The sequence below is a fragment of the Acanthopagrus latus genome, chromosome 13 (assembly GCF_904848185.1).
Source record: "Acanthopagrus latus isolate v.2019 chromosome 13, fAcaLat1.1, whole genome shotgun sequence".
In the NCBI taxonomy this organism is placed as follows: Eukaryota; Metazoa; Chordata; class Actinopteri; order Spariformes; family Sparidae; genus Acanthopagrus; species Acanthopagrus latus.
This window is the reverse complement of record NC_051051.1, coordinates 16,376,191-16,402,020: the sequence shown is the minus strand read 5'-3', so window position 1 is coordinate 16,402,020 and position 25,830 is coordinate 16,376,191. Positions and strand designations below refer to the sequence as shown.

Below are 25,830 nucleotides of genomic sequence, written 5' to 3'. Positions count from 1 at the left end.
GGTGGCGGTGAAAATTAACACAGATTTAAAAGAATGAAGTCTGCTTTCTTGCAGCTCAACATTGTTTGCAGTTTTTCACTGTTTCACATTGGAATGATGGCACACATGACACATGCATGGTCAGGCTGCAGTCAGGGTGTGTGATAAAGAGGCATCAGTCTGTGCACGTGCATTGTCTCCTCCCAGCTCATGTGGAATTCTTTGAAACTGACATGGGAAATCAGCAATATCAAAATCCAGTTTACACAGCGTCTCATCGGACCAGATGTACCTCCTTTGGTACATCATCATCATCATCCTCATCATCATCCATACTAATGTAAAGTGCCTCTATTCAGGTCTTCCCAATGACAGCTGTCTAAAAATAAATCTGAAGCACTGCCTTTTACTTGGTTGAATTTAATCCAATGTGTCTGAAATTAGCCTTCACATGAATCCTGTCCAGAAACATATCTCAATATAGTTTAAAAAAAAAAAAAAAAGAAAGAAACTCTAAATACAAAATCCAATTGGCACCTCGGTTCCCCCAGGGCTATGTGTATTAATAACACACTGAAGTATCATTGTGGTTGCGCTCTAAACTGCGGCATCAGGCCTTAAAACAGCGCTTCAAATCTCATTACATTCATCAGGGTTCTCTCTCCATCCTACACGTCTTTTTGAAGGTTTTCCACTCTGCTGCCACCTCCATCCTCTCCATCCGTGGACTCCAACAAAGCTGTGCTGCAGCATCTTATCATGCTCTTTTCAGCGGATCACGGAGCGCTGAGAGAGTGGAATGCACCCGAGGCCGTTCATGTGTATGCGCGGCTGAGTGTGTGTGTGTGTGTGTGTGTGCCTGAGCCTGCGAGTTGGCGAGTTTGTGTATGCCAGGACACGGCGAGCATCTGTAGAGCACTGGAGGGTAATGCATGCCTTGTCTCAGGTGGACAGCAGGAGGGAGTGTGCGCTGCACTCAGAGCAGCGAGCTCGGCAATTTCATGCTCCTTGGCGCGTACAGCACTCAGCCAGGTGCAATGCACTGTGAAGTCAGTGGGAGAATGGGGCATTAGGAGATTAAGAAGCAACAGAAGTTTAGCAATAAGGCACAGTTTGTTATTTATTTATTTATTTAGGTATGACTGGAAAGTGTTGTCAGGGAGTTGAAGGTCTCAAGAAGTTCAGATGCTGAATATGTCAGGCTGTGAAATGGGAGTTTTGACAAGTTCAAGTATGCAGCTGTCAGCCTTCATCTTAAGGATTACTTCTATGACTTATTGTTTATCTAGAAGAATCTCAGACCTGAATTTTTACCACATAGAATGGTTTGAGTTACGAGAAGATAGATAGAAGACTGATACCATGAATGTTTTTGATGCTGTATGCATGCATGTCTTTAAAAGTCACACTTTGATTCATGTGAGTGATGACTGATATGAGACTGCCACACCTGACCTTTATGACTCTGGAGACCTCGGTGACTTAAATGTGACATCAAGGCGTGAATGACCTTTAACAGTGATGACAGTTAGAAATGCCAAGGTCCACTCTACTGCCGGGTGGACCAATGAAACCTCTTCTAATATTGAAAAAATAGATCAATATATAAATATATATATATAAATATATAAATATATAATGATGATAATGTGTATATGTGTATCTCCAAGGTTAAATATGCAAACGCACATGGACCTGTACTATGTATAATAGTTTCATTGAATGCTGACATCTAGATTTGGCATTATGGGACTAGCCATAATAGATAATAGTCAAGTAGGGGCAACTGTGACTCAGGAGGAGGAACAAGTCATCCACTAATTGTAAGGACAGTGGTTAGATCCCCAGATTGCCCTGGCTGCATGTCCAAGTATCCTTGGGCAAGATAATGAAACCCCAATTGCTCCTGATGAGCAGGCTGGCAACTTGCATGGCAGCCTCTGCCACCAGTGTATGACTGTGTTTTTGAATGGGTCAGTGTGACAAGTGCAAAGCGTTTTGAGTTGTTTCGAGTTGCACTTTGAAATGCAAGTCCATTTACCATCTTGGGTTTTTGGATTCAGAAGTGACTGATTTTGGACAGGAGGGTGGACCTGCCGTGGACGGGCAGAGCTATGCCTCTGCAGAGATGTTCCTTTTCCGGTAGATGGAAAAAAAGAGCATCACGCTGTATTGACCAAAACTTGAAACTAGCAATTGAGACCAAAACGTCATTAGAAAACTGTCTACCGAGGTAATTAATCAAGTGAGTAGTGTCATTTTCTCATAAACTTGCATACAATCTCAAGCAGTGAAGTCGCACCCTCTGGCCATTTAGAATTAAAATGACTTTTCACTCCATGTGGTACAAGACCTTCCTATTTTGTGACTGTAAATCTATTTTCGGTATTTCGCATGTATTTTACTTTGGCAGACTTCGAGCAGGGCCGTTTGTGTGTGCTCCCCTCTGCCTCTGGGTTGGGTTGCCAGATACTACAATAGATGTCCCACAAAGACACCGATGCAGGACCATTCGAATTGTCTCACTGCAATAATGGGCGTCTCAAGAGATATTGGGAGCACGGCGAGGGAAATGGTTAAAAATAGGACGACGACTGTGAAAATCAAGAGCGCCACGAGTACAATGAAAATGGTAGTCTAAAAATAATAAGTAAACAGCACAACACAACCACGTGGGTATCAGATATCAGACTCATTAGCATCACACATCCTGAAAGCTTGTCTAAAGAAATGAGCGGAGGCTCGGATCAGCAAATGTATTTTATTGTACATTTACAAAACGACAAGAGAGTACAAAAAAGTCAGTCCACAGACATTTTTCCGCTTGTTTTGGAAGGAGTATATGCAAATTTTTATCTCACGGCTGCAGCAAACAGTCCCTCAGACGAACAAGTAGAGGGGACAAGAGAGGAGCGGGAGGGGTTACAATCAAACTTTTATAAAGCCTGTCTGTCTGCTGGCACACTGGAACATTTTGCTGCAGAGGAACCAGAGGGAACATAGAAAACTATGACATTCTTAGCGGACTACATGGGTGCAGGGATCCCTCTCGGGAAGCGTCCTTCCAGGAGCGAGTACCCGCTCGTTTTGGCTTTTCTCACCGCCCCTCTCATCCAGCAAACACACTTTGTGCTTCATATTTTCTGTTGTTTTGCCATCACAACAAGAGAGTGCAACAGTAGTTAATGCTTTACCAAAAAAGTATACATTTTAACAAAAAAAAAGGTTGGCACATTCAAGAAGACATGAGCTTTTTTTTTTCATAATAACAGACTTGTTTTGTTTTTTGTTTTGTTTTTTTTTTTACATCGTTTTTTTTTATGTTTTATCCTCATAAATACAATATACGTCTCTTTCCCTGTATCCAGAACCCACAAAAGAACAGTACAGACACAGGTATTTACAAATCAAGGGAGAGGAGTGAACTTGATAGCTCATAAATTATCATAGTAATACCGAAAACATGATGTAAAGTCCTTTGTTCGCTCTTTCACAGCAATGACCCAGAGTCTGGTCTCCTGAAACACAAAGCTTTTTTTCTCTTGTCCAGCTCGTTGTGTCCACGGTGGAAGGATGGGGGGGGGGGGTGATGGAGGCATCGAAGGTACACGGACAGTCCACTGGTGTCCTTATCTCATTTCCTGGTGAGAGAAAAAAAGATTTTGACATCAGTTACACCTCAAACTGACACAGAACACTGGTTCACTTAAAGGAACAGTTCAAGAGTTATTTACACTCTTGATGCGTGCACCCGCTTCAGACAGAATGCGTTTTTTTTCACTTGTTTTATTACATTTAAGTTAATCAATTTTGTCACGACTGTCAGTTTTTGTCAAGAATGGGTCAAATTAGCCGGTACTGTTCTGCTGTCAGGGGTAAAGGCTTCAGTCTATTTGCATTAAATCTGGGCCCCCGATTCATCCTGACGATTGATCCTGTAAAAGTGCTTCTTAACATCAGCTCTCCATGGTAAAGTAATGTGGTGTATTACTGTGAGCTTTGTTGTGTATCAAATATACATGAATCACAAATGGTGAATGTTGTAAACCACACAAAGAAATGTTTCATACTTGGAGGCATTCAAGCAGTCTCGCTGACTTTGATAATTTATGTTCCCGGGTGGAGGTCATTACACGACTGTAGGATGATGTAGCCGCTGCCACAAACAGACTTTGCTAAGCCACATATTCAAAGTAAAGTCTCGCAGGTTTCATGATCATCGCTCATGGTTAATGTCATTATTTCCTCATAATCATACTGTATATAAGCACGTGTCAACGAGCGTACAGGAAGATGAGAAAAGATCTGGAGCCCGAAAACAGAACATGTGTTTCAGGCAGGAGAGATGAATAAATTAGGCGAGAAGAGGACGGGGATGACGAGCATGACAGAAAAAAAAAACAACTTGCAGGCCTTTTGTGGATTTATGTTCTCGCCAGACTGGGGATGTAACAAGGGCAGAGTGTGTTTTCTGCAGTCTAAATTAGCTGTCAGGTCTGTGTTCTTTTTCCCACCAGATCTAATTGGTCACAAAAGAATGTGTTGCTCAAATTTAAAGCGCCAGTTTTGCGTTAGCGGCCATGTCCTCTGTGTCTCTTCACAAAACGCTTATCTGGAGACGACACTTCCACCTTTAATATCTCTGTTTTGTACAGATGTGTATTGTATCCCTAAGAGCTGATGACGGTAACACTCTGCACCCCCCCCCCAACCCCTCGTTTCCAGACTTAACCGCCTGGGTCAAAGGGCAAAGATAGCAGGCAGCAACACCACAGGAAGAAGAGGTAACCTAACCCAGGCTTCCTGTGGAAACACCTCAAACTTTATTAGGGATTTAAGAGGTCGCACTTTCATGTCCCAGGCCAGGCGTGAAAAGGCCTGTTAGGGTCAGTGAGGGTCACATGGGTGGGGGGGTTGAGGTGCTCCTTACTGCTCCACGGGGGGGGGTGACCTGAGAGGCACGAGACACAAGGGGAGCTGTGTGTGTGTGTGTGTTGACAGCGAGTGAAAAGAGCAATTGTGCGAGTGCGTGTCACTTTTACAAGTTGCTTTGCTACATTCCCATGTCAGATGTGTGTTGGGGTCGGCGCGGAGTGACCCGTGACAGGGCCATCCTTTCTCTCGCTCTCTCTCTCCACACACAGGCAGCTTTATGGTGACGCCTCAGGTTACAGCGGTAAACTTTAACAACTACAGCACCAAAGGAAGGATTCAAAGCTGCCACGCTGTCCGTTTCTCATAAAATCCACGCATGTGTTCGCCGACGCAGACTGTTCAAAATGAATTCTAACGCTTCACTTTTTACAGTTTGATTGTTGCTATACAAACAACTGAAATCAAAAAACTTTGGAGGATCATTGCGTGAAGAAGTAAACAAAGAGCAGTTGTGGCAAAGTTATTAAGAATTGTAGTAATGCAAAGTTTTGAGGTACGTCTACTTGAAAATAGTATCACATGATGCATTTCTACAGATGAAACGAATCAACAGCATATAAACGTTGACAGGGGACACTTGTGAGTCCTTTTACTTTTGACAAGTACATTTTTGCGTCAAGGACTTCTTTTTTTTCAGTTTGCTACTTTTAACCAAGTGAAGGTTTCGGTTAAAACGTACATCATTATTTTGCTCCACTATTGTAGATAATGACACGGTGAATAAATGTTAAAAACAAAAAGAAAAATTGGATACTGAAATGTTTATTTGTACAACAAAAACAAATATTGTAAAAACAGCAATTTGAAAATGGAAAGAACATTTGAAAACCCTAATGGAAAATGTGAAGGCATAAAAGGAACGGCCTGATTCAAGGTTTATTTTTATAATGGCTAGTTTCCTTTTTGTAAAACACTTAATAATGGCCTGATTATTCTCAAATAACTACATTTCTCATCTTATTCTCCATTAGAAACCATCTTATCCAGCAAATGTCTTGATGTTTGACATTTGGACAGAAGGACTGCGAGACCCGCAGTCCTTTTTGCGGACATCCCGTTCTTCCTCCCCGAGCCATAGTTGTGAAAAGTGATTCTGACTTTAACTCTGCTCTCTCCGTCAGCTGCTACACCTCTGCCTACCTGCACTAATGTTTTAGGGACGTGTCAAACACTGTTAGTAAGTGTTGCCTCACTCGCGCAAAATCCCTCCAGAGCTTCCCATTCGTCTGGCACAGCTTGTTCCGCCATAAAAGACGGCAGCTCATCGCCAGGGAGCCTGCAGGGGGTGCATTTAAAGGAGCGCTCCCACAGTGAAGTGCTGCCTCAGAAGTGCACTCCAGAGAGTGCAGTTTCATTGTTTCCTACTGTAAAGCTTATCCCGAGTAGATGGTAATGGTAGATCTGTATGTATGCGTCTGAGAGCATGTTGGTGTGTGTGTGTGCGCGCGTGTGTGTGTGGGCAACAAGGGAACGTAGGAGCTCTTTTCATGTGCTTGCACGTAGAAGATGATGTGTGTTTTATGGAGCACAAGTAACGATGTGTAGATAAAACTGAACCACATGAACCTCTCCACGGCTGGAATACTCTTTGTTCCCACGCTCATAAATACCTAAACGCATCAATTGTTAAAACCATTTGAGGTGAAAAGAGATGTTCTTTCTTACATGAAGTTTTAAGTCATCAGTGTTCTAGTATCATACCTCATTGTGTTTTCTGGCCGAGTTGAGCCCTCGGGAGCCAGTGGAGCCTCTGGATGAGGAGCTCCCTGTGGTCGAGCAGTTACTGGACATCTGACTCCTGGAGAGGTAAGCGGCCTTACTGCCGTACACCATCGTGTCCTCGTCTGGGGGGGGGGGGGGGGAGCAAGGATGAAGGAAACAAAGCAGGATCTTCAGTGTGGTTAAAAGGTAGCACAGTGTCTTTGTGGGGAAGTGTGTGTGAATCTAGACGGCTGTGTATCTCCTGCAGAACTGACAGATTAAAGTTCATCCAGGCAAGATCTTTGTACGCTAAAACACTCCTGCAAAGTACCTCTAATTGTCCATATTTAACAGTGTCCTTGCGTGTGGTCATAATCTGACCTGTTCTCTACATGGAAGGAGGTGAATGAAAACTCTTAAAAAGCTACAGGGAGGCATCATGTTGCAGGATCACTGAGTTTTCTACAGCACACCTTGTGTTTTCATTCACGGCCCCTCGATATGGGATGTGTATACTACAGGTGCATGTCATAAATGTCATTCATAAGGATTGAAGGAAGTGTTTGTGTTGCAGCCGGAGTTATTTTACTCTACTGTGCAACACGAGAGGAGAAAGTACTGCAGTGCAGCAGTGGGGCATGATACAGCAAAAACTGTGGATAAGGCTACATCTGAGCGTGGATACAACAGTGTACACATTTTCTTTACTCCGCTTTGGTGAAATGTTGTCTTATCTTCCGGTTTCTACACATATTTCAGGAAGAACACACACACGCACACACACACACACACACACACACACACACACACACACACACACACACACACACACACACACACACACACAGTGTGCTTAATTTCATTCTGCTGTCCGGAAAACTAAATTATTACTGAAACATTACACACAGCAAAGCTTTGTCTTACTGTCAGTGTGTCTGTGTCCCGAGCCTTTCCGCTGGTGACTATTGCTGCTGTATTCGCTCCTCTCCAGGGAGGACAGCGCGCCGTTCACTCCATCTACGCACCCCTGGGGGCCCTCCAACCGCTTCACCTCTGGGGGTGGCTCCGGAGGTGGGGGCAGGTCTAAACAGAAAGCAGCAGAAGGAAAAGCAAGTCTGAGTTTAGAACATAAGGAAAGAAAATGTATGCTGCACTTTTCAGTCAAAACATTTAAGCCAATTTTGGTTTACATTTTTTTTGTTTTGTCACAACCTTAATCTCAGATTCTAGTCACAGTGGATTTAAAAAAAAAAGAAAAAAACAGGAGCCGTGGAAATGTTGGAACATACATTCATATACCGTGGTAGTGATTGCGGCATTTGATTTCAATAGCAATGGAGATAAATCTCTCTCTTTCGCCTGTTGTTTACTTGCTCGGGCACAGGGCTGCACAGCTAAGGTTTGAAAAAAGATAGCAAAATTGTAAAAGATTTTGTTAAACCAAGAGATCCATGAGCCAAAGTGTTTCTTAAGGGTAACTCCACCGACTGACATATTTAAGTGTGTTTACAGGTCGTGGGGAGTACACCTGCATGAGTGGGTAGCAGTAGAATGAAGCCTTTCGCGCCTTCAGAGGAAGCTGCATGTGATCTGATGAATTATCTCCAGAGGAATATACATGCATTGTGACAAATTGTTTGTGAGTGGTGTCACTAGAAGCAAGTGACACCACGAGAAGCATTGCTTTCACGCTACATGTACACTTCTCTGGAGACAAAAAAAAAAGGTTTTGTGCTTTGTGTAAAGTTGGTGGAGTTGAATGAAAACATGGTAACTAGAACTTTTTAACCCAGCAGCGATGCTAAATACATTTCTGGGGTGAACTGGGAAGTCTGTAAATTTTTTTATTGGATATTTATACGGAACAGCCCTCTGAATCTTACTTTGAAATCTTGGTGTTCCCCTATACAATACAGGATCAGTGCACACGATGATAGTGAAATGAATATTTAATTGTGAAGGACTCTATTGTAAAACTTTTTGTCGTTGTTGTGGTTCATTAGCTTGCTGATTTCCTTATTTGTACACACAGAGAAATAATAATTATGCCTAAAACATATAAATGTTCACATGTAAATTTCAGCAGCTTCTTTCCTCAGGCTGTGACTCCACATTACATCTCCAACACTCCACCGTATTGTTATTTTTTCTTGTCCAGCATAAGGCTAAAAACTACATTTAATTTTATTCACAATTAAATGTTAAATACTTATCTAATCTCCTGTAAAAAATATATATATTTTATGTGTTGACTCAACATGATAATAAATGTGACCCTTTACATTTAACTCATGTAATAGAATTCAATGAAAAATATAATCCAAACACTTAAAGCCACTGTTGGAGGCATAATTGATTTTGCGAGTAATTGCAATCTTGTACACATGTAAACATGCTGCTTGTCAAAGTGACAGTCCCGATCGTGTGATTCATGCGCAGCCGCGTGTGGTTTAAGTGGTCCGAGGCGGATGTGTGGTTATCTGGCAAACATATGGTGCGAGTCTGTAAGCTAAGATTACAAGCCAAATCCATGTATATAATCAGAAGCACGAGCCTCACGTCTCGCCTTTGAGTTGTAGATTTTCAATCACAGATGGCGCCGCAGAAGATCTGCGTGTTCTTGCTGGATTATCATGGGGTGTGTTTATTCTGCTCGCTGACAAAGAGCAACGACTAGTGACAGAGGATCCCATCTCTTCTGCAGCACAGCTTCCAAACTCAGCTGCTGATGTCTTATTGATGTCTTACTACAATCTTCCTCATTTCATGCAAAATAAAGAATCAATCTTTAATAGTGAATTGTTACCACTAATACTACTACTACTAGTAGCTGAATTGGACAATATATCAGCAATCAAACACATGTGTAGAAGTAATCGATGTCCTTATTTATTTGAATCCAAGCAGAAATGCACTCACCTCCTTGTATGTCTCTTCTGTAGGCTGAACTCTTTGACACCTTTTTTTTCACTCGTGACTTTTGGCTGGGAGGAGTGCATGTGTCTGCTGGGGATGAGCGACTGTGTACTGTGTCAGGGAAGGGAAAAACACAACCATCAGTATGTGTTTTCTCTCCAAAATGAACAGACTTTAATGTATTCATGCATATGGATTATTTAAATTGCAAACACTGAGCCAACACAGTGCTAGGGCGAATGAACACACCAATGTCCAGCTTTCACCATCTTGTTTGCTAATTTGGCTCTGCGTGTATGTGTGTGTGTGTGTGTGTGTTTGTGTTACATGTAGGCTTGTATGCGTGAGCACGCAGCACTGCCAGTCACTTTACCGGGTGTAGTTGCGTTGACGCTGTCTTCGCTGAGAGCTGGCCCCTGGCTGTGGAGGCAGCGAGGGGCTGGACTTTGGCACTGCAGCGTGCCAGCTTCTGATGAGCCGTGATGCTGTTGGCCGGAGAGGTTGGGGTTGGACTGGGTGAGCGGCGGGCTCGGCGCCTGGGGAACTGGCACTGGACCGCAGGGTAACCGTCTGCTATGGGAAGGAAGGAAACATGTTACCGGAAAGAACAGATCAGTGGAAGGGGAGGTTTGGTTCAGAGTGAGGTTGACCAAAAAAAAAAAGGTACACACTGTGAGTGTGTATTTACAGAAGAAAACAGAACAGGTAAATAAATTGAATGAGAATAAGAATGTTAGAGTTATTATATGAATGTGTGCAGTTACAATGTCAGATATACATTTAAAAGATACTATCGGGATTTTCTGACACACAAGGCTGGCTCGGCTCGGCTCGGCTCGGCTCATCATCCCAACCAAGCTAAATATTCTTACTTTCTGTGGTACTAATGAATAATAGCCGATAACACAGCTTGACTTGACTGCATGGCCACATTTGCCAATAGAAAAGCCCCTTCAGCAGCTTTCAAAGTTAGCTGTAAAGTTTTAAACAGTGAGCTACTGGTCATACCAGAGCAAATCGGGCTGTCTCCTGAGTTTCATTTTTTCATGTTTGAACCAGACACTTTGTTTTTTTACAGTTACACAGTCATGCTTTCAAATCAAAGGTAGAGCCATTTACTTTTGATTTATTATTCAATGTCATAAAAGCACAGGTGGAAGCTGTAAACTGATTACTGAATTTCTGTCTGTTAACAGGTTGGTCTAAACTAAATACCAGTAAAACACTTTATTCGTTGCATCAATACCACCACTGTGCTGTAACATAAAAAAAAAAAAAAAGATCCTCTTTTCAACTAAGCAGTAAACAGCTGAAGGTAAAAGCTCAGAAAAACATAACGACTTGGAGTGAAACAACCTTCCTCGCACAAAGCAGGCCATGAGTTTCTGTGGACGTTAAGGGTGGATTTAAATACGGACACAATCGTTAGCTTCTGCTCAGTGCCGAGCCCATTCACATACCGTGACAGCTGCTGGCTGTCTAGTTGGTGAAGGCGGGGGAGGTCATGTGGGGCTCGGGTCTCCTCATGAGGCGATGGGGTGAGCGTGGCGGTCGACTGGTGGCTGTAGGAGGTGGCGGGAGAGCAGGCGTTGTTCCTCTGCGGGGGAGCGGGCCCATCCTCGCAGCCCTCCATCAGATAGGTCCTCTCTGGGAGGGGGGGGCACCACTCCTCATCCGAGCTGCAAAGACAAAGATGAGTGTTAAAGCTAGATGATACAGGGTAAGAGCTGGATCTTATCTTTATGTGTTCTTATAATGATATTGCTGAAGGGCAGCCTGTTGTCTCACTGGCGCCTTCAATTCCAGCTAGCTACGTGGCTATTTAAAGATTAATGCTGTTCTTTCAGATCGACTCCAGTTAGAAGGCCTTGCCTTTGGCAAAACTGCAGGAGGCTAAGCTTCCACTTGGGTGGGACCGCCGCTCCGAGCAGGATGCCGAACGATAGCTGAGGTTGCGGGGAGCGAATGGCAAGGAGGAACACGGCTAATTGTGTTTTAAGGCTAGGGAAAACAGCTAAATCACTAAAGCAATTGACCACAGCCGGGGTAATTGAGTTGTTCAAGCCAGAAGCATAAGGGTTCGATATGTGCCTGTTAGAGGTGACAGTAAGTCTAAATGATGACGCAGGTGTAATAGTAATTTATAGAGATGTGTTTGTGTGTGTGAGAAAGAAGTGAATGGGAGTCTGACTCACCCTAAGTCCATGTCCTCGTGCTCCAGGGGCTGCTCGTCCGGCTCACCCTGTTCCAGCTCCCCTATGGGGGGAGGTGGGGGCAACGCCTCCATCCAGGTCAGAGACGGGGTCTTCACAGCCTTCCCCATTGCCTTCTGCTTGGGCTTACCTTTAAAACAGAAAGACAGAAACAAAATCATTCACTGAGAGAGGCCACTTTGTCACATTTGGCTCATCCATCACAAGCATGATTCGTAGAGCACAATGGGGCAGAAAAATTAGATCTTTTCATTGGACTCTTCAAAAAAGCTCCTTTTTTGTTCAAAGGTCACATTTAAAAACAGCGAATGTAGAGATGTTAGACAGGCGGATGAACAGAAGTGGAAGTTTGTAGAAAATATTACAACAAAATAAGTGGTGGGAATTAGGGTTTGCAACTAATGATGACTCCTGTCTTAATTATAATAATTAATTTCAGTCTTTTGCTGATGAATCAGTTTTTCTTTTGGTTCAATTAATCACATCTGTTTAGTCTATAAAATGATAAATGGTCTCATAAAGCCCAAGGTGATATCTTCAATTTGACGATTTATCCTACCAGCAATCAAGAAATCAATAGTCAGTTTTTCTCAAAATTGAGAGGCTGAAACCAGACAATGTTTGGTATTCTTGCTCGAAAAATGATTTGCAAAATAGTTGCTGATCAGTTTTTTGTGACTCGACTTAATTGATCAAACATTTCATCTCTGATACACAAAATAAATAATAATAATGAATGTCTTTATCTTTTGTGATCATTTGTGTTTGTGTCGCTTGTGAAACCAAAAAGTAAACTGACTTGACTTGTTATTTTAGCCCAAAGCAAGATTTTGTTTTTCTAAACTTAAGTTCTACTTCTACTGAAAATATTCTGTTGTTGTGATAACACTTGAAAAGCTAACTTGATATCGTTTTTATAGTCTTGCGGCAAAGCTGGAAAATGCTCAGGAAATCAGGAGCATTATTTGGTCAGTTGAGCTGATGGGCCTGTGGGTAGAATAGTGGCTGAGGAAACTGGAAACGCAAACCCGTGCTAGACAAAGCTTTGCTTTTAAAAGCAAGCACTGCATGCTGTCTGTACTGGACAAAGACAGACACACACTCGGAGTGTGAGTTTCCTCACCGTTGCAGCGGTCCGGCTGGGCGTACTGAGCGCCAGAGGGCCCCGGCTGGGTGATCCAGTGTCCATCGTCCTGCTGCTCGGCACTGTGGACCGGTGTCTGCGTTTGGTTGGTGAAAGGCATGATGGAGGTGGAGGCGTACGGGGTGGTGGAGTTGTGCTGGCCGTAGGTGAAGCTGTGCAGGTCCTCACTGGTGGCATCGATGGTGCTGTAGATTGGACCCTCGGTGGAGCCACCTATGCTGTACTTCTCCGTCTGATTCAGGTAGTTGGAGATACCGGCTTCTACACAGGGATGGAGGGTTACATTCACTACCGTCTTCTTTCGTTGTTATGAGTATTAGCTTGGTTTTATCATGTTGAATGCCTCTGCTTGTTACTGTGCTCACTGACGCTTCAACTGAATAGGACAATCTGCCGCAGCAGCTTTTACATAAGCACAAAATTCAAAAACAGACATTCATACTGTGTCCGCAGCATCCTACCATTATAGTATCTCTCAGCTGTGTCGTGATTGGCCGTGCAGCAATTGACCGCCTCTTTACCGCTGTGGACCAGATTGGTGGTGGGCCAAGAGTCTGCCAGCCATGGGTAGTTGCCCATGTTGCCTCCCAGCACGCCGGGCCTGCAGAGAATTTTTGGCATTAATTAAAGATGTGGTGGGACGCAGTACAACAGCAACGACTGGCAGATGGAAATACAAAGGAGCAGCAAAGGAAGAAAAGCTGCATGAACAGACAGTGAGAAACATTTACACATTATTAGTCCAGTCTGTGAATTTAGACTGAAGAAAGACACATAGCAGAATATAAATGTAGGACATAATTGAATTACCTTGCATTCAGTCCCGATGCCTCGCCATGAGGGAAACCAACTGCACGAGACATAGAGAAAGAGAAAGAGAGAGTGATGAGGGGGAGTAAACTGACTCGCGGATGTTACAGTTTTGTGGCCTACTTGGCGTTGCTGCTGATATTATGCAAGATCATCTGTTCTCGCTTCCACGGAAATGTTTTCGGCTCGATAATGTTTGATGTAGCTACTGTGTACGGATACTGAGAGTCAGTGGAGCCAACGTCACGGCAAAGAAAACAACTACATTTTACATCTATCGTTTTCTGAATTAGGCCGTTCATAGTCAGGAAGTACATCTTTAAAAACAAGCATTGGTGCCATAAATAGACTCACAGTAAACTAAACTAGAACCGTATGTACAATATGCAAACACAAAAAAGTACTTAAATTTAACCTGTGTCAGGAAATCGTGGCTATTCTTTCGTGTTTTTATCAAATGAATCAAACGTGCGCCACTTACTGTCATATCCACAACTTCCACCTTAAGTGCAAGGTATCATATCAGACAGCAGTTAGAGAGAGCCCGCAGTAACAAAACATCATTTCACATCTACATCATTCTTCCTGACCTGCCGGTGTGTATGCGAAGGAGGCGGTGTAGTGGCTCAGCTCCTTCCTCTTCTTGCGGCGGCAGTAGATCCAGACGCTGAAGCCCATGAGGATGACCCAGCAGGCTCCGCCGATGCCTGCGATGAACGCTGGCTGCTTGACCACATCGGTGATCTGCTCGGCCAGACTCACACTGCTCTCCTCGCCGCTGTCGCTGGTGCCGCCGCCTCCGCCGCTGCCAGGCGTGGAGGGCTGTTCAGATGGAACCTCTGAGAGAAGAAAGTTGAGGGAGAAGAATGAAATAAGACAATGAAGAAGTGTGTGGGGGGGGACTACAGATCATATTAGAATTTTCTTGGTTTATCGTTTTTTTCTTTGTGCGTTTCCCACTATATAATTTCAAAGCTCGGCCGAGCAATCAATAAAATCCTAACAAAGTGCGTACTGAATTATACATGACTGAGCCAAAAGTAGTTAAGAAATGATACTGTAGCTATACGGGTAGTAGAAATTTTGAAAATAAGAGTCTATAGCACGAAGGCAGATCTGTGCTTCAAGCTAAATGCTAAGATCACGATGGCAACAGGTATAATATTGAACTCGCTCACCATCTTAGCTTAGTGTATTAGCATGCTACCATTTACAAATTAGCACTAATCACACACTTAAGCTGAGACCTATGGCAATTCATTTTTGCAGGTATTTAGGTCATAAACCAAGAATATGAGCTGATGATAGTAGAGTGGTGCTAATTCAAATGATCACCCGAATCACCAGAATTCATCCTCTGGGCACCATGAACATTGGTGCCACCTTTTACAAAAAATGTCGACCTCATGGTGGCATTAAAGGAAAAGTCAGAGGATCAACAGAATCATTAGAATCTATCCTCTGGGGACCATTACATATCACCAGGTATTCATCACAAACATAAAACTGAGCAAGTTACAGTTCTGATCTGATGATTGTGCTGGATGAAAAGTTAGAATGATCACCCAAATCATATTCTTGCCACCATGGATGATATAATGCTTTCAGATGAACCATCTGATATGTCGAGCAATTTGGAACATTACCGAAACTCACAGTGGCACTAGAGGAAAAGTCAAAGGATAACCAGAGCCATTAGAATCTAATATCCAACTAATCTGAACGGCATTCTATCAGATATTTCAGTGTGGATAAGGGTGGTGGATAAACAGACAATGAACATTCTGACATTACGCTTAGGGTTGCAGGAAATCCTTTATCTCTCATACATATGCATCTTATTGTTTTTGTCACCGCGGACTTACTGATGAGGACGGAAACTGGCTGACTGCGAGCTCCGACACCGGCACTGGTCACCGCTGCCACCTCCACCTGGTAGAGCACACTGGGCATCAGACCTTTAACCACTGTGGACAGCGTGTTTCCATCCACCGTCTTGTTGATGTGGTAGCGCGTCTGGTTGTCGCCGCCGCTGCCCACACACCACACCTGGTCGGGATGCAAAAAGTCAGCACTTGGACGTTGCGCAGATCCTTTCAGTCAGTTTCAGTGAGACGATTTTAGATTCTTGTCAGTATATCCTCTTTAGCTGAGAGTGTATTCGCATTTTCACGCACTGATGAAATAGTGAACTATAGGCTGCAATATTTAATCTGTTCAAAACGACATCAAAGCACCGTCAGATATTCCCTGTGATGAATGTACAGTAGTCATTGAACTTGAACGCCAACCAGTGCGCCGTACACTTCGTTTGAAGTCTAAAAACACAGCCATATTTCTTCTTCTTTGCAAGGAATTACCTCTGCATGTAGACCGAGTGAACAATGCATCAGGGTCATCTTCCAGAGATTCATCTACAGCCACTTGAGCATTGCCCACAATCCTCTAATAACCCTTGCCTTACTTCAATCTACACCTTCTGTTGTGGTGGGTATAAATCTATTTCAAGAAATCAAATTATTCTCAACATTTTGCACATATGTACATAGAGTGTGACTTGACTCGGCCGAGGTGTGTGGGTTTACCCTGTACTCCAGGATGACGCCGTTCTGCATGCGGCTGGGTGGAGGCTCCCAGGAGACGGTGGCGCTGGAGCTGTTGCTTAGCTTCACCACTGTGACAGCTTGGGGTGGGGCACTGGGGACTGTGAGAGGCGGGGGGATGGCACTTATGTTATTTCATCAACACCCTTATCGTGAGCACAATGAATTGAATAACTATTAACAAGTGAGTATATCCAAATTGCAAAAACTAGGCAATGGAAGCGCAGACATTTAAACACAAAGTCAAGAAACATGAAAGAAGAGCTGTGGCAAGAAATCATTCCAAAGAAGTTTAAATAAGTGCCTGGGAAAAAAAAATAAATGAAACTTCCTTAGGTGATTTTGCCGGACTGAGTTACTCAGGCAGGTCAATCAGAAGTTTCTAAGTGCTGATGGCAAAAAAAACCTTGTCTACTCCCCTGTTTTTAATCTTGAGTTTGTATCAACCAATACAGAGCTGCTTTGAACCTCAGGCTGTAGAAATTGCCGTGTGTGGAGGCTGAATTTAATGAAAATAGGGATCAATATAAATGAACCCAAATTGCTGAGGATATAAAATTAACCCCAAAATGAGATAACATTACTGAGATTCATGTGGTGTCAGACAGGCTAATGAACAGCCAGTTTCAAGGCTCCACAATGTCAAAGAAAACCTAGCCAGGTTTATTAAGAGAGGTCCACTTTGAATCTCTTTCTGCTACGGACATGTTTCCGAAGTCACCAGATTTAATACCTTCTTCTGGGGTTCGAACCAGCAACGTTCGGCTGTCTTTTCCCTGGAATTCATCGAAATAGGGCCGTATCTTTATCTCATACTCGGTTCCTTTGAGCAGGTTGGTTAGGACTGTGCTGCGTTCGGAGGGCGAGTTGATGTCCTGGAGGAGCCAGGATCCCCCGCTGGGTCGGTAGAAGAGACGGTAGCCCTGGACGAACTGAGACTGACTGTCAACCTTGATGAATTGAGGGGAAACAAAGGGAAATTTAAAAAGATGAAATGAAGGAGAGATGGACATAAAGTGAAAGAATACATTTCTAATTCCCTAATTGTAACCGAACCCTCCAACACTCCTTTCCTAAAGCTCCACAAAGGGGCCACTCACAGTCCAAGACACTCTGACGGAAGCTGTTGTCAGCATTGAGGGAACCATCAGCTGGACGGCCACCTCTCCCAGCTCCCTCTGGACCTGCCTGTGGTCCACTCCCTGACCTGTAGGGTTCACATCTGTAGGAAACAGACACATCCACTTCTTCTTAGAGCGCTGCTGCCAAAGCATGAGGACGGCCATGTTTTATTTGGTGTGAGAGAGGTGCAGACCGACCTTGCGTTCTGACGGGCTCCGAGATGGGGCTCGGGTCACTCAGGCCGTAGGCGTTTACGGCACGGACAATGAACAGGTAGATGGTGTTGGGGAGAAGGCCGGTGATTGTGTGCGTTTCCATCTTGACCATGTCAGCTACAGTCTGCCATGTGCTGCCTGCTGATTGGCTGTAAGAGGACAGTAGGGGAAAAAAAAAAAAAAGGTTTGTGATGTGATATTTACAAAAACAAATTGTATCCTAAAATGAAGACACCTCATATAATGTGAGGACTGAAAGAAATCATCGCGATTTTTTGACTTATATCTTGACATTGATATTGAGACATTGTTGCACAGATGGCTATTGGTACTGTAAAAAAATATAAACACAATTACAATTTTGATCAATAATCATCAGTAATGTGGATATGAGGACTAAGTGGGTAAAGACAGGTATTAGAACATTCTGAAAGAGCCTTTAAAACCAGGAAAAACAACACTTGTGGCCTATTGCGATGTGACAATTAATACATAGGCTCATATCACGATGACGATATATAATAAACATATTGCCCAGCCCGAACTGTATGGTTTTGAAACCTTTAGGAAATAGAGAGAACCACTGTCACACAGTCCAAAGAGAGACCTTCACATTGGCCAAGTAATTCCACAAAACAACCAATATCTTTATACGCTGTGTTAGTGATTTCTTCTTAAATTGTAATTAGCAGCTATCATTAGCAATTCCAAGTAACTGCAGTGGAAGACGTGTGATATAGATCTATAAATAAATGTTTTGGAGTAAGTAGCACAGAAATGAAATACTCCTGTAAAGCGGTACTTCAAATTCGTACAGCAGTTCACTGAATGTAAATTCCAGCACTGAAAAACATCATACGAAATACGCGTCGGCACACATTTCATACTGCATTCGGGAGTGCTTTGCGATGCTGATTTGATGTGCAGCTACACAATTAAACAATGCATGAGAAGATCTCCAGGCAATAGCAGGGTCTATTTCTGGCTTCCTCTAATATTTCTTACATGGTAGACAATAACAGATGTGAGCGAAGTCACTCGGTTCAGACAAGTTTGTGCTCACCAGAAGATCTCCAAATGATACAATTTGCTGTCCTGATGAATAATGTAATGAGGCTTGTAAGAAGGCACAGCTGCCAACAGGAAATGAGGGCATGTTCTTAGCCTTGTGGCACTCCCCCAGATGCATTATACCGCCACCTCTCAACCCTGTTCCCTCTTCCTCACCGTCTCTTTTTTTCTCTGTGAATTTACCGTCACCTTGGCAGAGCAGCAGTCACAAAAGCCTCCCCAACCATTTGTTTGACACTTTTAGATTCCCCCAAGGGTATTGTGGGTTTTTTTTTTTTTTGTGGTGAGCTAGCTTCAGTGCTGAACTGCACAATTAGACCAAAGACGAACACGACTCATGAATACTCATGTGTGTGAGTTTAGGCCGCCCTACGCCAGTGCTAGATTCAAGGTAACATTGTGCAGGAGATGCTCAGTGGGAGTTCACACACACTCGCACACAAGGCTGTGGCCCCAAAAGAGAGAAATTTATGCAGACCCACCAGGCGAATGGGACGCCTGCCTTTGTATATAGTATAAAACACTATAACATATTGCATATGTCCACACACGTGCGCACACACACACACACATACACAAACAAACACAACCTAACCCTCGCTCTTCCCCGTGCTTCTACAAACAAACCGTAGCACCTCAGGCGAGGAAATGTTATTGCCAACATCCCACCAGTCCCCTCCAGCTGCTTTATAAAGAATCAGTTTGCGTTACTCAGAAGCGCTCTGCTGCTGCCATGGGCCACGGTGGACGTCTGGATCTGATTAAGCTCTGCCGCTGCACCACTCTTTATCGAATCGGAAGGACACATTTCCCCATAACGCCGCCTCTCTTCATCTAGAGGCCTCTTGCCATCCGTGGAGCTACCTGTCCTGCTTAGCTAAATCTATTTTGCCCCTAATTAATCCATGGTGGACCATGGCGGTACCTGAGGGTCTCTCTGCCTAAGTGCATTCAGGTACATGTCTAGATTTGCCGTGACAAACAAGAGATGCCACAGAGTTCATCGCTAGAAACTATATGCCTGTCTCTGAGAACAAGCAAAGTACTCTATGAGGCTCTATATAGCAGTTTATAAGTATTAATCACTTTTTTAATTGGGCTTATGTGAGCGGATTGTAACGTGATGTGAAAAATTAAGACCCTCCCATCTCTCTCAGTTCCCTATACAAGCCTGTGGACTATGTGTTTAATGCTGCTGGACTGTGGATTCCTCTGGACGGAGGTCTGGCTTTTCAGCAAGAGTCAAAGGGATGTGACTTCTTCTCGAGTGCCTCGTCTCGGTGCCTCTCTTCACTCCGCTAACAGAGAGCGTTAAACTGAAAAAAAAACCTTACTCTAATCTTAAAATGAACACTAACATCAACCGCTGACCGAAAAATCTGCTGTTTTCCAGTTGGGGGCATAGCCTTTGTCCCCCCCCCCCCCCCCCTCCCAATTGCATCAGCTGTCCTCAGTTGACTGATCTTTAAGTGTGTCCCCCACAGTGGCCTAAGTTTTACAGACACACACACACGCACACAGAAAGGGAGAGAATAAAGCCTCCAGTCGAATGCTTGTTTTCCAACATCTCTGGGTTTTGGCTTTTGATATGCAAGTGCAGATGTATTTTTACTCAAATATCTGGTGTGTTGCAGTCGGTCACTGTCAGGCACAGGGAGAGAGGCGCTGTAAGTAAGATATGGCTAATTCTTGAAAAAGATGATGGTGACTGAACTGGTCATCTTACATCGAGAAGGCGGCCATTTTTATAGAGCCGTATCTCAAAAACTACAAAGAATAATATCAGACGATTGGTACCACGGGATTCACAACAACTTCAATTTTCATCAAAGGATTTGATTCTGTCACATGTAGCCACCACTCTTGACAGTTTCCATGCCAAATTTGGTGTTTCTACCACTCATAGAAACAACATTTAATGACCAACTAGCACTTGTTTTCGGGGTCTAATAATAATGAATAAATATGGTAGCTACACTCGCTTGAAAGAGCAGCAAACCATGAAAGGATTTCATTAGTCTTTACTATTCACAAGTAAAGCAATTTCTATCCTGGCAAAACCAATACTTTTGCGTTCAAATTTTAAAATGTTGAGATATTCAATACTAAATGATACAGCCTTCAAACAAGCCAACCAATTTGTGGCAAAGTGATGTGCTGTAAAAGCATATTTGCAGATCTGTGACGGGTCCCTGACTAAAAAGTCTGATGTGTCCCTGATGACTGTGAAGTCGTCGGGTAAAGACAGGGGAGAAGTGTGTCCAGCCATGTTTTTTGCCCCTGCCTTTTGTGTAGCTAAGGGTGTGTTACTCACCTGAAGGCCTCGATGATGTAAGAGGTGACGGCGGCCCCTCCCTCATGAGCGTTGGGTTGCCAGGTCAGGGAGACACTGTTTTTGGACACATCCGTGACTATGGGTTTGTGCGGCGGACCTGGCAACTGGAAAGGCTCTGTGGCCTGAGCTACTGATGAGTCTGCGCTCTCTGGATGGGGATGAGAGAGAAGAGGGAGGTGAAGGGCGGAATCAAAGCAGAGAGAGGATGGGGGCGCACATTTGATTTGCTCTCTGTAATCCCGCTAATGTTGACGGAACATTTGCATCGCAATGGCTACAGGCTGAGTTCCTCGCTTCTAGCCGACATCACAATTTTCCTTTTCACCCCAACGATCAGATCTTAACCAGCCATTACGACACTAATAGTCAAATAACAATCTAAGGTGTCATCACAGCAGCTTGTTAAGTCGTTACTCCTTCATTTAACACCACTAATGAAATCTCTACAGCTTGAAATATTTTATGCGCTAAAGCCTGATGCGTTGTGGAGAAAATTAAAGCAGCACAGCCTCTCAAAGCACCGGGATTCAGTTGAAAGTCTGCCTTGAGCTGCAGCAGCTGCTGATATCTCGCAATTAAAAAAAAAACGAATGTGGGCATGTTTCAACCTTTATTTATCCTCAGACGATTGTCTTTCCGACACCATGCATCACATTCACAGACTTTAGCCAGTGGTTCTAACCTTTTTGAGTGGCGACACCCCCAACCCCCCCCGAAAAAAAAAAGAAAAGATAAACACAAAATAAGGTTGCTGTGACCCGGTTCCAATTGGAAAAAAGTGTTTTTTAAGTGGAGAATTGATGCGCATTCACAATTTTGACATAAACACACTCAATAATATCACTAGTATTAATGTAATGCTAAAACTAATTCCCAGTCTAACCCCCACTGGCAACCCCCTTGGACGTCCTGACCCGAGGTTGTGAACCTGAATGATTTAATGACTAATACACGTCTGCAAGCTCTAGTTTCTGCAATGTCTCCGGCGCTTTTGACTCCAGTTAGCCCTTGTCTGTGGCGATTCGGTAGACTGGGAATGTTGAATCAGTGCTAGCTAATTGTTTAGCCCTTTGCTAACTTAAACAAGATAGTAAACGTGGAGATGGTTTCTCTTACGGAAGCACAGAGCGCGCGAGCTAGCTAGCTAGCTGGTTGTAGTGCTCGCGGTGTGTTCGAGTGCAGCATCTGGCTGAGACACAAGCGACAGTCAGCCTTCCTCCCCACTAATTTACATTAGCAGCTTGTCCATTGAAGACCTCAGGTCCAGAAAGTTATTCAGTATCTTAATTAGACTCTGCTATTTGATTCATAAGCAATTAAATTCTACTTTTTACAGACTGATCCCACATTAAGAATTACTTCTCAGCATGCACATTTGCTTATCTGCTGTCACACTTTTTTTTTTTTAAAGTGATTACTGTTAATTAAGACATTCAAAGTGTTACACAGCCACTTTTCCTAAGTGACCAAAATTAATACTTAATTAATACATTAATTAATACTTAAATAATTAATCAATACAGTATTTCAAGCAGGATGAAATGGGGTTTTTTAATTATAAATTCTGTGTTGTTATAAGTTGCCACTCCTGTCACATTACGTGCATGTATTTAAATCACGCAGAGAAAATGTACCTTTGACTGTGAGCACTCCACTCCAACTGGTCTCTCCGCTGGAGCTGGAAGCCAGGCAGGTGTAAACTCCGGAGTCCGTTTCCTGGCAACAGCAAAAAGTGTATCATTAGTTCAGTGCATGTGTCTGTGTGTCTGTGTTGTGTATGTGTATGTGTGTGTGTGTGAGAGAGGCCCTGATACTATGTTAATGTACCCATTACCAGTGATTGAGAGTAAATGTCATATCTCTCAAACCAGAATGTTTGTACTCAGAATACTGAGCAGAGGGAAGTTGGCGTGGATGAAGAGCTGGTAGAACAGAGAGCTGTTTTTCACACAAAGCCGACCAAAAGACTCTTTCCACTTTCACATCAAAGTGACTTTTTAGTATCAGTGTAAAACAGCCCGAATATGTTTAAAAAGCGCATCTATTACTCTGTTAACAGCCGTCACCTTTCGTCTTTCTGTCTTTTTTTTTTTTTTTTTTGCTTTGTAATAGCATCAATGTCGAGGTCATGGAAGACACGTCTCACCTCTGCAGGCACAAAAATCAAACATGACATCATATAAGGATGTAATATGGATCCTAAGCACGTACTGCTGACAACACAGACAGATCCACTGATGCATGGGCAGATATAATAACATCAAGATGAAAATTTTAGTCCTCAGACAGGCGAACTTTAGAAGCACATGGGGCCTCATGGTAATGTGAACGGATGTCATTTGCATGATTTGGATGTGAGGTGACATCGTGAATTTTGATACATCTTCCCCTTATACATTAGTATCTTGATCATTATATTCAAATTTAATCAGATTTATCCAAAATTTGTAAGTAAAATACAGCCTGCTAATGATAAGTATGTTTATTTGAATGTGTTCAGCTTTATTCTTAATAAACAAAGACTAATTCTCTTGGACATCAATTATCTCTGAATTCATAAGAGTATTTGCATTTTCATTAGGTATAGCTAAATTTAACATCTGCTCTAATTAACTGCTTCTACTCTGGACATTCTGTCAATTGCAGTTATTTCAGTTTTAGTCATAAATGAAATATTCTCAGCGGACCCATTTGAAGTCACAGTTAAAGTCAAGCTGGTGGCTTTTATGTTCCTCATCTGATTGCTACACGGCAGAAGAGGAGAGTTAAAGGAAGGATCAAAGGACAGAATTTTAATGACCAGCTAGCGGTGGAGAAATTTCTGAGGAGCCAGTCTTTATACTCAACAGCTACTTAGCATTCTGGACAGGCTATGAGCAGATGTAATTAAGAGGTGTGTGATAAATGTGCCTGTGTGTGCGCACATGTGAATGCTGGCTATTACATTTTTTGGGGAGGCAAGCCAAAAGCTAGACGGGCTGTGAAATTGCTTACAACGGAGGGAGATGTTGGGGGTCTCTACACTGGGGAATCTGGCAACGTGACACTGAGGTAGCAACAACTCGCCTCTGAACATGTTTCTGTTGCTTGTGCTCCATCGCCTCATGTCGTTCTTTTTGTCTTCGTTGATTCTGTCTTTGTTTTTTCTGTGTTTTTCCTCTGTTTCATTTTCACTTTCAAAGGCCGTTCAGAAAGACAGCGGCGCTGTGCGAAGAATCGTATCCCCCTCAGTCAGATGAACGGGCGCAGGCGAAGTGTTGAGCGGCTCAACTTGGCTCAACGTGTCAGTGTCAAGACTTTATCAGCCAATGAGATCTATGCCAACACTCATTCCTGGTAGATTACTTTTGAAGTGAACACCATATTCCTTATGTTCACAGCTGATGATAAAATGACTGCATGATAAGCTCTAACACTCATCTGTTAAACTAAATCGTATCATCTCACCAATACCTGAACATAATATACACCACCAGAGTGATCTTGTGATTTATATTGCAATATTTTCATCACACAACTTGTGTAGCTCAACAGCAGCTTTGCACATTTTGTCATAGTAGGCAGACATCACTATTGTTCCAACCCCTAAGTGGAAAAGAGATAACTAAGTGGCCAAACATTGTTAATATTTATCAAGTACTTCATTCTTAATGTTCAGCTTGAATGCTGCAAAAACACAGAGTAAATTTGCCTAACTTGCCTAACTTGACATTGCATTGCACTATTTCGCATTCGCACACTGCAATATCGATGCTTGAACAATATATTGTGCATTCCTATGTATCACTAAACTCCCTGACAACAGCAAACAGTGCATATCACATGACCATTCATGTACACTGGGCATTCACAATCCAGTTTAAACAGGAAGCAGATTGTGTTTTTACTTAGTTACAGTGAGAAACTGAGTGTGAATGTAGCTGTGTTAAGAATACCTGTAAGTGCTTTCTATTTACTTTACCGTACTGCACAAACTGGAATAACTTCAAATACTGTTGCACCAAACTTTAAAACTAATTTAAAATTAAGAAAAAAATCTAAAATATCTAAACGTCAATTCAAACCAGTATTACATTTTAACATGGCTGTCTTTTATAAATGAACTGAGCAAAATAATTAAGTTACTGTAATAAAATGAAAAAAAATAAAAAGGGTCAGACTCAAACCAAATGAGTTTCATGATACTGTTGAATTTTTAATCAAGACACCAGTGCAGTAAGTTATGGTGCTGAACAGGAAGGCTGGACCGACTGTCAGACAGGGCAGTGACAGAGATGCAGCTGGACAGAGCGTTTCCAAATATGTTAGCTTGGCTAGACTCAGATTGGCTTGGCACATTAGCCCAGCACAGCTGTGATTTAGATCTCTATTGCAACTGAGCTACCTGCTTTGTGTCTTTAACTGAAGAGCACTTGTCTTGAGTAGAAGACATTTAAAAACAGCCGGCAGGTCTATGGCTGTGACTAGCAGTCAGAACAGCAGCTACAGTGGTTACAACAACTTCAGTGCATACTGCTTTATTAATTCATCGTAACAGGTAGCAGTATGCCAGTAATGCAGCCAGAAAAGAAGAAAAAAGGACAGCGAGAGACTTGAACAGGGCAGGTTTTGATGGCTTTGCAAAAATTTCTATGTGGAATGCATTCGACAATTTGCTGAGGTTTTGAGGACGCTCAATGTGTTCTGGTGGGTAATTAGTCTAATTTGGACTTAGTCTGTTTACAGTACGTACTCCCTAGAGTTTGTGTAAAACCACATCAATTACAGTAAGAGCACCAATAGCACG

The 25,830-nt window shown here is 43.0% G+C and overlaps 1 protein-coding gene across 4 annotated transcripts in view; it reads right to left on the bottom strand.

Moving 5' to 3' along the window:
* Positions 1 to 2,721: 2,721 nt before the first annotated feature.
* Positions 2,722 to 25,830, bottom strand: part of robo3 (roundabout, axon guidance receptor, homolog 3 (Drosophila)) — an 87,048-nt gene continuing 63,939 nt past the window's right edge. For 2 of the 4 annotated variants that reach the window (XM_037120350.1, XM_037120352.1), the window contains 18 exons: positions 22,679 to 22,760; positions 21,024 to 21,192; positions 17,621 to 17,787; positions 17,402 to 17,523; positions 17,035 to 17,251; positions 16,284 to 16,402; positions 15,564 to 15,747; positions 14,289 to 14,537; positions 13,699 to 13,738; positions 13,350 to 13,489; positions 12,868 to 13,149; positions 11,727 to 11,874; positions 10,992 to 11,210; positions 9,905 to 10,104; positions 9,535 to 9,642; positions 7,540 to 7,698; positions 6,616 to 6,758; positions 2,722 to 3,620 (listed from right to left, as the gene is read on the bottom strand). In XM_037120350.1, the coding sequence (XP_036976245.1) occupies positions 3,609 to 3,620; positions 6,616 to 6,758; positions 7,540 to 7,698; positions 9,535 to 9,642; positions 9,905 to 10,104; positions 10,992 to 11,210; positions 11,727 to 11,874; positions 12,868 to 13,149; positions 13,350 to 13,489; positions 13,699 to 13,738; positions 14,289 to 14,537; positions 15,564 to 15,747; positions 16,284 to 16,402; positions 17,035 to 17,251; positions 17,402 to 17,523; positions 17,621 to 17,787; positions 21,024 to 21,192; positions 22,679 to 22,760 (2,760 nt within the window). In that variant the 3' untranslated portion in view covers positions 2,722 to 3,608. The remainder of the gene's footprint in view (positions 3,621 to 6,615; positions 6,759 to 7,539; positions 7,699 to 9,534; positions 9,643 to 9,904; positions 10,105 to 10,991; positions 11,211 to 11,726; positions 11,875 to 12,867; positions 13,150 to 13,349; positions 13,490 to 13,698; positions 13,739 to 14,288; positions 14,538 to 15,563; positions 15,748 to 16,283; positions 16,403 to 17,034; positions 17,252 to 17,401; positions 17,524 to 17,620; positions 17,788 to 21,023; positions 21,193 to 22,678; positions 22,761 to 25,830) is intronic. The other 2 variants (XM_037120351.1, XM_037120353.1) reach the window with 1 other exon arrangement.